This window comes from Varanus komodoensis, unplaced genomic scaffold, assembly GCF_004798865.1.
Source record: "Varanus komodoensis strain SLA01 unplaced genomic scaffold, ASM479886v1 scaffold44_1, whole genome shotgun sequence".
Lineage (NCBI taxonomy): Eukaryota > Metazoa > Chordata > Lepidosauria > Squamata > Varanidae > Varanus > Varanus komodoensis.
The window spans coordinates 59,577-73,164 of record NW_025336009.1 but is presented as its reverse complement, the minus strand read 5'-3'; the positions used below and the strand labels follow the sequence as shown (position 1 = coordinate 73,164).

Sequence of the window (13,588 nt, the reverse complement as noted above, 5' to 3'; positions counted from 1 at the left end):
TTCAGGAAAAAATGTGTGTGTGTGTGTTTTAATGAAAGTAGTCACTGTAAGCTCTTTACCAAATATTGATTCACCACAGAAGATCCAGAGGTATTCCAGTGCAAGACTGATTAAGTATATGTGGTGCATCTGGTATGCCAGTTATATTCCAGCTGTGGAGAACATGACCTATTTCTATTTCTAGGACACATGAGAAATTGGGCATCAAAATCAATTTCATTTTTTCCTCAAAGGATCTGATCTGTTTGTGATTCTGAGGGCTGCCCTGTTCACAGTGAAGGTATTCACTTTTACAGAAAAGGTAATGGAAAATTGTCTAATTAAATGAGCCACTTTAATAGCTGCAAACAAGACAAACTTTAAAAGGATTTATAAATTTTAATGTATATTTAAAATTTTTATGTTAGTGTATGTCATAAGATATAATTTTTTGCTTCTACTTTGTGCTCACAGTATACATGTTTGTTTTCTGTAGGCTAATTCAATATTTTTGATAAATTAGGTAGCAGTATGAAGGAAAAATACATCTTCTTATTCTATGTATGCCTATTATGTTCCCCCACTTATTCCTATCATTTTTCTAAGACCCAAATATTGTAAAGTTTCCTCATAAAGGAGTTGATCCAGGCCCTTCATCATTTTGGTTGTGACTCTTCTGCACTTTTTGTAGGTTTACAATGTCCCATTTGAAGTCTAGTGACCAGTATGCCATGTGTAGCTGCAACACAGATTTGCATAAAGGTATTGTAATATTGACAGTTTTAATTCTGATTACTTTAAATGACAAAAATTTAAATTTAAATTAAAAAATATTATTTTCACAGCAGTTGTATACAGTGTTGATGCTTTAGCCAGCTATCTACTATAGCCCCAAGACCACTTTCATGCAAACTGGAAATATGCATTCCATGAGGAACAGATGTGTGGAAGGCAGGGAAATCCACTAGCCCTGGGACATTAGCATGGGAGAGGGAGTGCAGATCAGTCTAAGCTGAAAATAGCTAATATGGTCAAGAACTGCCTATATCAGCTTTCTTCTTGTAGTCTTGCCAGCATATTGCTAACGTGCATCCTACCACCCTACTGGAAGTCCTAAAAGTGGATTATAAATACTTTCTCTAATAGCTAAAATACCTATGGAAAGGAATTTTTGGCATGTTTCTTTTGATACTGCCAACTCTCACCTGAAGTTGGCAGGCTGCTGTTAGTATTTCCTGCACGTTGTTTAGGCCAAGTTCCAGTTCAGAAGTATATATGAAATTTAGGATTTTACACATAGCATTATAAGATACCCCCTGAATATGGACTTCTTCCTGTTCCATTTCTTTTAGTCCACCAGCAAACATTCCCCTAGAAAAGGAAAGGGAAAGAGTTGCTTTCAGTGAGTATTCCAGAAAGGAAATGTTATATGACTATGTGATTCAAAGTGATTATGGAGAACATCCAGTGACAAGCGGGGTCCCCCAGGCCTGTCCTGGGGCTGATCCTGTTCAATCATTTCATCGACAACATGGAAGAAGGGGTGAACAGACTGCTGATCAAATTCGCAGATGGGGCAGTGGCCACAACTGAGGAGAATGGCACTCCAGATCCAAAAGGATCTGGACAGACTATGGAAGTGGGCAGGAGACAACAAGATGGTGTTCAATGTGGATAAGTGCAAGGTCTTGCACTTCGGGCACAGGAAAGGGTGTCATAAGTACAGGTTAGGGGACAAGTGGCTGGAGAGCAGCAGAAGTCAAAGGGATTTCGGGGTACTGGTTGACTGCAGGCTAAACATGAGCCAGCAGTGTGACGCAGTGGTCAAGAGGGCGAATGCCACTCTTGGTTGCATAGCCAGGAGCGTGGCTTCTAGAGCAAGAGAGGTATTACTGCCAATCTATATGACTCTGGTGTGCCTGCAACTGGAAAAATAATCAGTTTTGGGCCCCTCATTACAGGAAGGATATAGCCAGGTTAGAGTCAATGCAGCATAGGGCCACAAGGATGGTGGCCAGATTGCAGGGGAAGCCATATGAGGCGAGACTGAGGGAACTGGGCCTTTTCAGCCTGGAGGAGACTCCGAGGGAATGTGTTGGCAACATATAGGTATGTGAGGGGTGCCACATGGAGGTGGGTAAAGACCTGTTCTCTCCTGCAAGAGGAGGGCAGGACGTGCTCCAATGGAGCAAAGCTCAAGGAACCAAGCTTCAATTTGGATGCCAGGAAGTACTTCCTGACAGTTAGGACTCCAAGGGTATGGAATGGGCTTCCACAGGAGGTGGTTAAGGCCACATCGGTGTGGGTGTTTAAGGATAGGCTAGACATGCACATGGTGGGCATGTCGTGAGTGGAGCCGGCTGGAGCCAGGGGTCAGACTAGATGGCCTGGGAGACCCCTTCTGACCCACTTTGTTTCTAATATCTTACATGGGACAATTCCTGTGTGCTGCCCTCTATTCTCCAAGAACCATATTAACCATATGCAGAGATAATCCATTTGAGTTTCACAGCAACCAGCCAAGAAGTGGCTGGGCTGAAACAGCTACTAGCTTGATGGCATCCACTGAAATTTCTGGGTAAGTGGGGACTTGAATGTTTAGAAGTGATCCATTAGATCCATGTGGTTGTTTGGGACATGGGCACAGGGAATGGCACATTGCAGCTTCGTTCCAGCTGCTGGGGTAAGAACAATGAAGTCCATTTCAACTGAGGTCAAGATTCCAGCCCACCATTACAAGGCACTTCAACCACTGCTGTACTCTGACACAGCTCATACGTCATTAACATAGAGGCATCCTATGCAAACTAACTCATGATTGGCACATGACTGTGTATCAGCTGTTGATATTGCCATGTTGGTTGCCCTTCTTTCCACAAGGGATTATTTTTATATCAACTTCTTTGTTGATATACAACTGTGAACACATCACATCAATGTAGTAATGTTTAAGAACAACCATCAGATAGGCCTGCAAGCCTCCATTAAGCATACAGAACTTGCTGCAGATGGTAAATTCTAACTGTAGTTTTGAGCTGATGCTCAAATGTTTACCTTCCAGAGATACTGAGATTTGATAAATGAACTACAATTAATTTGAAATTTAACAATAAAATGTATGAATTTCACAACTTGCCAGTTTGGAAACTCCAATAGGAAAACAGAGAATTTCAAATTCTCTGTTTTAAACACAACCATACTTTAGCTCCACTCTAGGCAGACCTGAAGTAATCACATGATGCTGCCAGTAGGATACGATGTGCTTCAATTGGCTTCCCCTCTACAAGCAGGACAACATCAAAGAGGATGGCACTGTCCCGGAGAGCGACTAATCCACTCAGCAAAGTCTGGGAGTGCTGCATGCTACGGTATGTGTTGCTGGAACACTCCTTGACCAAAGGCTTCAAAGAAGAATTCCATGACTGCACTGGCTCCTGGTCCTCAGCCATCTCTGGAGGACTCACTCTGGATTTTAGAGGACACTTGCACAACAGCCTGGGATTCCTATGGAAAAATTAGCAGAGGTGCAGTTGAGCATTCTGACTCAAATTTTGGTTGTTTTTAGAAGCTCCCTCACTTTTCATAGAATCATAGAATAGCAGAGTTGGAAGGGGCCATGAAGGCCACTGGGTGCAGCCCCTCGCTGTTGCAGGACACCAGTTTATACCATCCCACTCTGATGGCTGTCAAGTTTCTTTTTGAATGTCTCTAGTGTGGGGGACTCCACAACCTGTCTAGCTGATTCCACTGTCCTATTGCTCTGACAGTGAGGAAGCTTTTTCTGATGCCCACCTTGAATCTGGGTTGTCGCAACTTGATGGCACAATGCCTACCATTGCTTTAGGATCACAGTCAACATGGTGTGTGGCTGTAGTGGTCTGCTGTCAAGCCAGATTCACGGCCTTTGATTGAAACACTCCAGCCAGTTCCCTGTCGCCACCTGAAAGACTGTCACACATGGCCCTGATTCTGTTCCCTAGGAACAGGTGGTAGTGAGTCATGATGGCCTTGTACTTGGAGACTCAGAAGTCAGGCACTGAGGCCACATAGACCTGTCTCACCATACTGCCCAGGCATTGGCCCTCCTGCTCTGTTAGCACCAAGGTTCACATTGCATTAGGCCCTTTGCAGGTTCAACAATAGCTGAAATGGGCCACAGGTGCTGGAAGATGAACAGGATGTCTCTTTCCAGGATCTCATACATGCTTTCAAACCGCTTGAGGTGGCATGTGTGGCTGTAAGGACCTTCCAAGTCTGCTGGATCTCCTGCAGTAGTGTAGGCAGGAATGATATCACCAGTGAAACTGAGTCTTTCATGTGGGTGTTGTCAAAGATGAGGCTCATGACTCTTATCTTCCAGGCTACTGTGTCAAGAGACCAAGGGAATTCACCATTCGCAGCACCAATCTGGAGAATCCTCCCATCCCCTCCAAGGGAGGCAATGGATCCTGTGTGGCAATGACAGCACCAGATAAGGAGGTAGACAACACTGCATCTGGGTCAGACACGTAGTCCTTGGGATCCAACAGTGAAGAGGGCATTCTTGGTCTCAAGGTCGGTGGCATTAAAGATTGCCATCAATGTTTTCAGTGCTGGTACTGGTTGGTTGTGTCCACATATAGCTGCCAATTGGATGGATGTCCTTGACAGTTGCTGGATCTCTATCAAGATCAGTAAAAGGTAGGAAAAAGAACAAGAGGATCAGCTATCCTTGATTTAATGCTAACAGGGATGGCCTAGTGAACAAAATAGAGGCCATGAGAACTCTGGGAGATTCATTTGACCATGCAATACTTGAATTCTCAGTTCTAAAGGAGACAAAGGTTAACTGTAGCCAAACACATATCCTGGACTTCAAAAAAGCCAACTTTCAGAACAACGATAAGCAAGTTGCTGTGGCAACTCACTCCTAAGGGAAAAGGAGTCTAAGGGGGTGGGAAATCTTGAAAAAAAATTCTTCAAGCACAACTATGAACAATTCCATCAAGAAAAAAGTGAAGACGACTACAGAAGAAACCCATGTCACTCCACAAAAAATTAAAAGACAGCCTGAAAGAAAAAATGAACATATACAGGAGGTAGAAGCAGGGCCAGGCCACAAAGGAAGAGTATAAATAAATAGCAAGGAATTGCAGGGATGGTGTCAGGAAGGCTAAAGCAGGAAATGAACTGAGAATAGCAAGGGAGGCTAAGAACAAGAAAGTCTTCTTCAGATACATCCAGAACAAAAGACATGTGAAAGAGAAGGGTGTCCAGCCACTTAAATGGATGGCAGAGTGTTAACAAATGACAAGGAAAAGGCAGAGGTACTTAATTCCTACTTCACCTCATTCTTCTCCCACAAGGAAATCTACATCCAAGAGGAAGTACAAACTGAAAGTACAAATGGTCAAGGAATATCTAGATGGCATAAACATGTTCAAATCTCCAGGGCCCGATGCCCTCCATCCCAGAGTCATAGAAGAGCTAGCAGAGGAACTCTCAGAACCACTGGCTATAATCTTCAATAAATCTTGGAAAATAGGTGAAGTGCCAGATGACTGGAAAAGGGCTAACATCCCTATCTTCAAAAAGGGGGAAAAGATGAACCTGGGAACTATTGACCAGTTAGGCTGACATCAATCCCTGGAAAAATTCTAGAGAAAAATATTAAACAATCATTCTGCAAACATCTTGAAGAAAATACAGTGCTTAATACAAGCCAGCATGGATTTATCAAAAAAAAAAAATCCAGTCAAACTAATTTAATCTCATTTTTTGACTGGGTAACCTCCCAAAAAGACAAAGGGAACACTGTGGACATAATCTACCATGACTTTAGTGAAACTTTAGACACAGTGCCCCACAACATTCTGATAAAAACTAGCAAAAACTGGAGTAGATAGAAAAACTATTATGGGGATCCACAATTGGCTACTAAATTGGACACAAGGAGTGCTCATCAATGGAACCTTCTCAAATTGGATGGAGATAATTAGTGGAGAGCCACGGGGTTCAGTCCTGGGCCCAGTGCTCTTCAACATTATTAATGATTTAGATTAGGAAATTTGAGGAATGATAATTGAATTTGCAGACAATACAAAACTGGGTGGAATAGAAAACACCTTAGAAGAAACAAAGAAGATCCAGAGTCATCTTGGTCAACTTGAATGCAGGGCTGAAAGCAACAGAATGAGTTTCAATAAGGACAAGTGCCAAGTCCTCCACCTAGGAAAAAGAAATCAAAGGCATCCATACAAGATGGGGAATGCGTGGCTCAACAGAACTGAAAAAGACCTCGGAGCAATTGTGGACAACAGGCTAAACATGGGACAACAATGTGATGCAGCTGCCAAAAGTGCAAATACTACTGGGATGCATTAACAAAAGTATTACTTCCAAATCACAAAAATGATCAACATTTTGGAAACACTGCCATATGAGGAGAGTCTGAAAGCATGTTCTGCCTTGAAAAAAGAAGACTGAGTTGGGATGTGATATCCCTCTAGAAATATCTCAAAGGCTGTCACAAAGAGGCCAATGTCAGAGTGTAGGACATGGAATAATCAATTCAAGTTGCAACAACCCAGATTCAGGCTGGACATCAGGAAAAGCTTCCTCACTGTCAGAGCAATAGGGCAGTGGAACCAGCTGCCTGGAGAGGTGGTGTGCTCTCCCACACTGGAGACATACAAAAAGAAACTGGACACCTGAGTGGGATGGTGTAATCCGGTGTCCTGCAACAGCAGGGGGCTGCACCCGACCCCTTTCAACTCTGCTATTCTATGCCTAACCCCAGGTAGAATGACTGCAGCGCCAGCATCTAGAGAAATGCGAGCGGTCTAGGCTGCTCGGCGGACGGCAGCCTCCTCGATCCTCTGCACCGAAGGGAGCAGTTCCAGCGCACGAGCTGAAGGGCGCGCGGCGGCGGTGGCTCCCGGCTTGCGGGCCGCTGTCGACTAGCACCTCTTTACAGCCGCTCCCTTCAGCGGCAAAGCCGGGGCGGGCGGCGATAGGAGGCGGCTGCCCGTGAGGGAGCCCCGCTCCCCAAAAGGGAGGCTACGGCCTGCAGCTCCGCTGAGTCGCTAGGAGCGCGCCGAGGTTCGGGAGCTCCTCCGTCTTCACGAGCCGGCTCGGCCTCCTCGACTTCCCGAGCCACGCGTTCCGCAGCCTGACTTCGCAGAGGCACCGCCAGAGCCGCACCGCTGAGATCAGTGGATGCGGCAGCCGCTGGGCGTTCTTTCCTCGGCGAGGAGCCGGGGCCGCCCACAGAGGCCGCGGGGCGACGGGGCTGCCTGCGTCGGAAAGGGATGCCCCCGCCCCACCGGGGCCCCGGACAAGGAAGGCTGCAGGGCCTCGCTGAGTGGCGCGGGTGCCCCGAACAGAAAGGCAGAGGCGCCAGGCACTGCAGCCCGGGACGGAACAGCTGCCCCTGCATCTGCCAGCGCCTTGGCTGGAACCCGCCGGGGGAAAAGCTCTGTACGTATTCGGGGCGCTGGGACTCACCTGCCTTCTCAAGGTCTTCTTTCCGGCATCACCTATCTGCGATCATAGAGAGGGGGCTAGGCCTCGGATGGAACGGCCGCACGCCCAGACCGCGCTTTAAAGGGGCCGAGTCCCATGTTTCAGTGCCGTCCCGAGCGCGCGAGCGAGCTCCTCCGCCCGCCAGAGAAGCTGCGCCAGTGTGCGGGGAGGCCCCCGCCACTGCCCATCGTTGGGGTGCGAAGGCGACTGCCGCTTCCCGCGCTGCGGCTCGGCCGGGCTCCCCATTTCCCGGCATGCGCCAGAAGCAGCATCCGGAGCGCCCTTCCGAGCACTTCCTGTAAGCGGAAGGGCCGGCGATCGTGAGTCCTCGCGTCGGGAAGGAGGCTCGGCCGGCGTTGGTGTGCGGCGGGCCGAGAGTAGCGGCTGCAGCGGCGCGGCACGTCCCGTTAGGATGGAGGAGAACGACTGGCGCAGCGCCAACTTCAGGCAGAAGCTGGTCAGCCAGATGTGAGTAGGGCGCGGGCGCGCGCCTGGAAGGCGCTAGGCCGCAGCGGCGCGCTCGGCCGGCCTCTTCCTGCCTGCCGGCGGCGGCGGCGGCTTGCGCTTCTTGGCTCGCCTTTCAGCCGCCGCCACGTAGAGTAACGCGCCGGCTTTCGGATGGCCGTGCGACGGGGAAGAGCGACTTCCCCCGAGCCGTGTGCACCCGCCTCCTCTTCGGCGAGGCTTTCTGGGTCTCGTGATGGTGGCCCGCGGGCGCACGCGGGGTCCCGGGCCTAGTGCGGGAACGTCTAAACTCGGCGCCGGTGGGAAGCTTCCATCAGCGCGAGCGTCCGAGCGAGGGGTGGCGTCCTGGAATGGCCCGTGGAGTTGCCGGGGAGGGGTTGCCGTGGTTCGCTGTCGTGAAAAGCTCCGTGCCTGTCGCCCATCGTGCTCTAGGGCTCTAAGCTGCCTTCTGTGGTGCTGGCTTAGCGGTAGGAAGTGTTGTAGATCCCTCCTTTTTGCTAGCCTGGTTGCAGCGATGAGTGGAAACGGAGTGTTCCCAAAAGGCTGGGTGGGCTGCTTGTGGCGCTTCAATGCGCTGTGCTGTGGCGGTGAGTACAGGTGAGGAGGAATGACCCCCTCCCTTCTCCACTCTTGCATTATCCCAACTGCTCTTCTGCTGGTAACTCCCATAACTGGGTAAGCCGGTTCTGCCAAGTAACATCTTAGTGGACTCTTTCTCCGTATAGTCTTATCTTCTTCCTGTTAACTAGCTGGCCTTTATCCTGGCTGCAGCACCAGTGCCCCCTCAAGGTCCAGAGGAGCAAGCTGACTATAGGAGGATCACTGACCCTGAACTCACAAAGCATCTTGCCTTCCTAAGAAGGCAGGTCTTACCTACCAAATTCAAGCAATAAGAAATAACCTGAGTGGCATAGTTAAAGCTTTTACTTAACAAGGCAGGCTGTGAAAGACATGTAGAGACAGCAAGGAGCAAATGTAGTGCTCTTTATGGCACATCTTCCATGTGAGAAACACTTTCCACCCATTTGGGTCTTGCATGGAGTGTGGGAATTAGCTTTTAGCAAGTAGGCTGTCAGTTCCACAGTAAAACAACTAGGTAAATACTGGTTGCTGCCACTGGTTATGTGACAGACCTCCCCATGAATGTGGTGTAGGTTGGATCCTGGAGACCAAAGGAGAAATTGTCAAGCATTATCTGGAGCTGGAATTGGATATGGATGCCAATAGGTGTCTGAGGGAGAGAAGGTAGTGATGCTTCATCACGCGAGGATGGGAGAGGTAGCCTACCATGACTGAATATTTTTCACCCGTGATGGTTGCAGTGGAACTGTGTAGATGTAGGAACAGCTTGTTTCTGCTCTGTTCTGCAAGGCAAAGCTGCTCTTAAGCAGCACCTTTGGCCAGCACTGACAGTGGTAGGGATATAGTACCCTGTCTTTGCAATAGAGAGCTTGCATGCGTATTGCGAAATGCACTCGTCTCTTTACATGATACAGTTTAGAGAAGGCACAGCATTCAGATATGGCAAAAATGGCAAGGAAGCTGTTTGCTGCATTGCATTTCTACTCTTTGCTTGTTTCTGTGGGTTGCTCTTTTCCCCAGTCGCTGGAATGGAATAAAGGTTGCTATTGGATGTTTATGCCTAGAATCCCATTGTGAAGTCCCAGTTAAGGTTCTAAATGTGTGTTAACAAGATACCCAAGAAAACAAAATTATGTTAGAATTAACAGCAAAAAGAAAAGAAATACAAAATATTGAATTAGAACAAGTTCAAAGAAATCTAATTTACTTGAAAAGGGAATATTAGGAAAATAGTAATAAAAATTCTAAAATGCTGGCCAGAGCCACACAAGCCAAAAAAGCAACCAAAAAAAAAAAAAAATTGGAGTAATAAAGAATGAAAAGGGGGAAAGATGTAACAAGATGAAAGAAAAACTTTTAATTTTTCAAAGATTTTTTAAAAAGCTATATAAGGGATACGAAATAGATTTGAAAGAAAGCTATTATCTAAGAAGAGAATAAGGAAACCATGGAAACTTGAATAGAAGAAGAAGAGATATTGGAAGTGATTAATAAACTGAAAATAGGTAAAGCACCAGGATCTGATGGATTGGGAATGGAATATTAGTCCCAAAGATGAAAATGATGTTTAATAAAATAATGGAAGGGGAAACAATTCCTAATTCTTGGAGATAATCTCTGATACTGTTGATAGCAAAACCTTGTAAAGATCTTACAAACCCTGGATCTTATATACTGATATCTTTTATTAATCAAGACGCTAAGATTTTTACAGCGATATAGAAACATAGAAACAGAGCGAGTCAGAAGGGGTCTCCTGGGCCATATAGTCTGACCTCCGGCACCAGCCGGCTCCGCTCACGACATGCCCACCATGTGGATGCCCAGCCTATCCTTGAACACCCGCACTGATGGGGCCTCAATGACCTCTCGTTCAAGCCCATTCCACACCCTCGGGGTCCTCACTGTCAGGAAGTGCTTCCTGGCATCCAAATGGAACCTTGGCTCCCTGAACTTTGCTCCATTGGAGCGTGTCCTGCCTTCCTCTGCAGGGGAGAACAGGTCTCTACCCATCTCCATGTGACATCCCCTCACATACCTGTATGTCGCCAACATATCCCCTCTGAGTCTCCTCTTCTCCAGGCTGAAGAGACCCAGTTCCCTCAGTCTCGCCTCATATGGCATCCCCTGCAAACCGGCCACCAACCTTGTGGCCCTACACTGCACTGACTCCAACCTGGCTATATCCTTTCTGTAATGAGGGGCCCAAAACTGAACACAATACTCCAATTGCGGGCGCACCAGAGTCATGTAGAGTGGTAGTAATACCTCTCTTGATCTAGAAGCCACACTTCTGGCAATGCAACCAAGGGTGGTGTTTGCCCTCTTGACCATCGCATCACGCCGCTGACTCCTGTTTAGCCTGCAGTCAACCAGTACTCCGAGGTCCCTTTCACAAGTGCTGCTCTCCAGCCACTTGTCCCCTAACCTGTACTTATGACATCCATTCCTATGCCCCAAGTGCAAGACCTTGCACTTATCCACATTGAACACCATCCTGTTGTCTCCTGCCCACTCCCACAGTCTGTCCAGATCCTTTTGGATCTGGAGTACCTGCTCCTCAGTTGTGGCCACTGCCCCAGTTTTAGTATCATCTGAGAATTTGATCAGTGGACTGTTCACCCCTTTTTCCATGTCATTGATGAAAAGATTAAACAGGATGGGCCCCAGGACAGAGCCCTGCGAGACCCCGCTTGTCACTGTCCGCCATCCTCATGATTCCCCACTAATGGTTACCTTCTGCTTTTGGTCAATCAACCATGCCCTAATCCATCAGACAGTGCATTGGTTTATCCCAGGGTTCGGCAACCCGCGGCTCTGGAGCCGCACATGGCGGTTGAATCCCTCTGCTGCCACTCAGTCCCTAAATAAATGTGCCAGCACAGCTGCCGATCTGCTGAGGCACTGACTTACAAAATATCAATAGGTGATGATGAGGCATCCACTCAGGAATGTGGCCCTAGCTGGTTAAGTAAATTGCTACATTCCTCTGCTATTGTGCAGGGAAAGAGTGGAACAAGCTTCCTGCAGGCTCTCATGTTACTCAAACCCTGCTGCAAAGATTCTCTTTGTACAAATGTAATCTCCTTCCTCTGAATGATAAAAGCTGAGCTTGGGACCTGTCATAAGTCACATCACTTGACTGTTTGTCTGCTAATCAGTCACTGAGCACACCTATATCTGTGACCGTCCCCTGGTAGACCAATCATGGATAAATCAAAGAAAAACTTCTGAAGAAAACCAAACGTTTAATGATATGTGGGTAGATTCATTTGGTTTTACTGCTGATGAACTTATGGGATTTGCTGTTTAATGCAAGCAGCCCTTTAGCACTGACTTTAACTCTTCAGGAAGCTGTTCTCCTATTCAAAATATATGAAAGGAGTCCTACTAGTTTATAATGTAAGATTAAAAATAACAGTTTTTAGTGACTGAACAAGAGCTGCAGCTAAATCATAATGAAGATATACATAGCACTAAGGTAAAAAACGATATATGCAGTGTTATCTTCATTTTAGATGTCAAAAGGGTTTTGTGGCTCCCGGTGTTTTCTTTTGTGTGGGAAACAGGTCGAAATGGCTCTTTAAGTGTTAAAGGTTGCCTACCCCTGGTCTATCCCAAAACTCCTCAGTTTCTCAACCAGGCCTTGCTGAAATTCAGGTAAATCACATTCACTGCATCCCCTCCATCTAGGCACCTCAAGACCTTGTCGTAGAATTCCATAAGGTTTCTCTGGCAGGACCTGTTATTGAGGAACCATGTTGTGTGGCCACCAACCTCCCTTTCCTATCTAGCATCACTAGATCTCTTGCTATTATGAGCCTTTCCATTGTTTTTCCTAAAATGGACATAAGGCTAACTGGTCTGTAATTCCCCATGTCCCTTCTACTACCGTTTTGAAAATTGGGACCACTGATGCCACCCTCCAGTCCTCTGGAACTTCACCCGTTCTCCACGAGGCCTCAAAAATGGAGGCCAGCGGTCATGAGAGATCCTCTGCCAACTCTCGGGTGTAACCCATCAGGGACGGTGCCTTTGTAATGTCCAGTGCCCCGAGGAGCCCCTCAACTTCTAGGGGGTGACTCTAATCTGTGCCCCTAAGTCCCCGGCCTCATGTAACCTCCCATGCGGATCTCCCCCATACTACTTTGGGAAGAACACAGAGGCAAAATTGTCATTTAACATCTGCGCCTGTTCCCTCATATCAGTCACTGGATTCCCTTCCTCCTTATTTAGCAATCCAACTACTTGTCTCCCCTTCCTCTTGCTATTTACATGCTCATAGAAGCCCTTTCTGTTGTTCTTCATATTCTTTGCAAGCCTCAGCTCGTAATCAGCCTTAGCCGTGTGATTAATCCTTCTGCGACGTGCCTGCTCCTCCTGGTATACCCTTCTGTCTATTTGCCCCAGTACCCATTTCCTACAGAGGTTCCTTTTGCGTCTAAACCCTCTAACCATCTCCTTTCACATCCATTGTGGCACTCTCCTTTGCCTCCCCGCCTAACTAACCAGAGGTATGGTCAAGGCTTGCACCTTGAAAACCTCCCTTTTGAGTGCCATCCACCCCTTAACTCGCTTGACTTCCAGTAACCTATCTCAGGAGACTTTCCCCAGTCTGGCCTTCAGTTGGCCAAAGTTGGCCCTCTTGAAGTCCCAGCTTCTAGTGCTCGACCTGCTGCACGTCCCCAGTCCCCTGATCTCAAAGCAAAGGATGGAGTGATCACTCGCATCCAGAGCTCCTTTAATCTGTACCTCATCTATCAGCTGCTCCCTGTTGGTCAAGACCAAGTCAAGGATGCTCCCCCGCCCCCCATCACTTCTTGGAACCTCTTTGTGAAAAACCCTCCCTTTATAGCTTCTAGGAAGTGACATGACCTGGCTGTCACCACTGGGTGAGTTTCCCAACTAATACCCGGGAGATTGAAATCTCCGATAATTACTGTGTGCCTCCCCTGAGATATCCTTAGAATCTGGCCTGTCAGGACATCATCCAGGGTCTCAAGTTGACCTGGAGGGCAATAACATACCCCCACTGTCAGGTCTCTTTCCCTGTCAAAAC

General features: G+C 47.4%; 1 protein-coding gene across 6 annotated transcripts in view; it reads right to left on the bottom strand.

The window, feature by feature from the left end:
- The window catches only part of KLHL22 (kelch like family member 22), a 30,290-nt gene extending 22,556 nt beyond the window's left edge, over positions 1-7,734 (bottom strand). The window contains exons 1-3 of one of the 6 annotated variants that reach the window (XM_044444107.1): positions 7,465-7,734; positions 3,202-3,483; positions 1,185-1,350 (exon numbers count right to left, since the gene is read on the bottom strand). In XM_044444107.1, coding sequence (XP_044300042.1) covers positions 1,185-1,350; positions 3,202-3,428 — 393 coding nt within the window. In that variant the 5' untranslated portion in view covers positions 3,429-3,483; positions 7,465-7,734. The other 5 variants (XM_044444110.1, XM_044444109.1, XM_044444106.1 and 2 more) reach the window with 5 other exon arrangements.
- Positions 7,735-13,588: the final 5,854 nt, after the last annotated feature.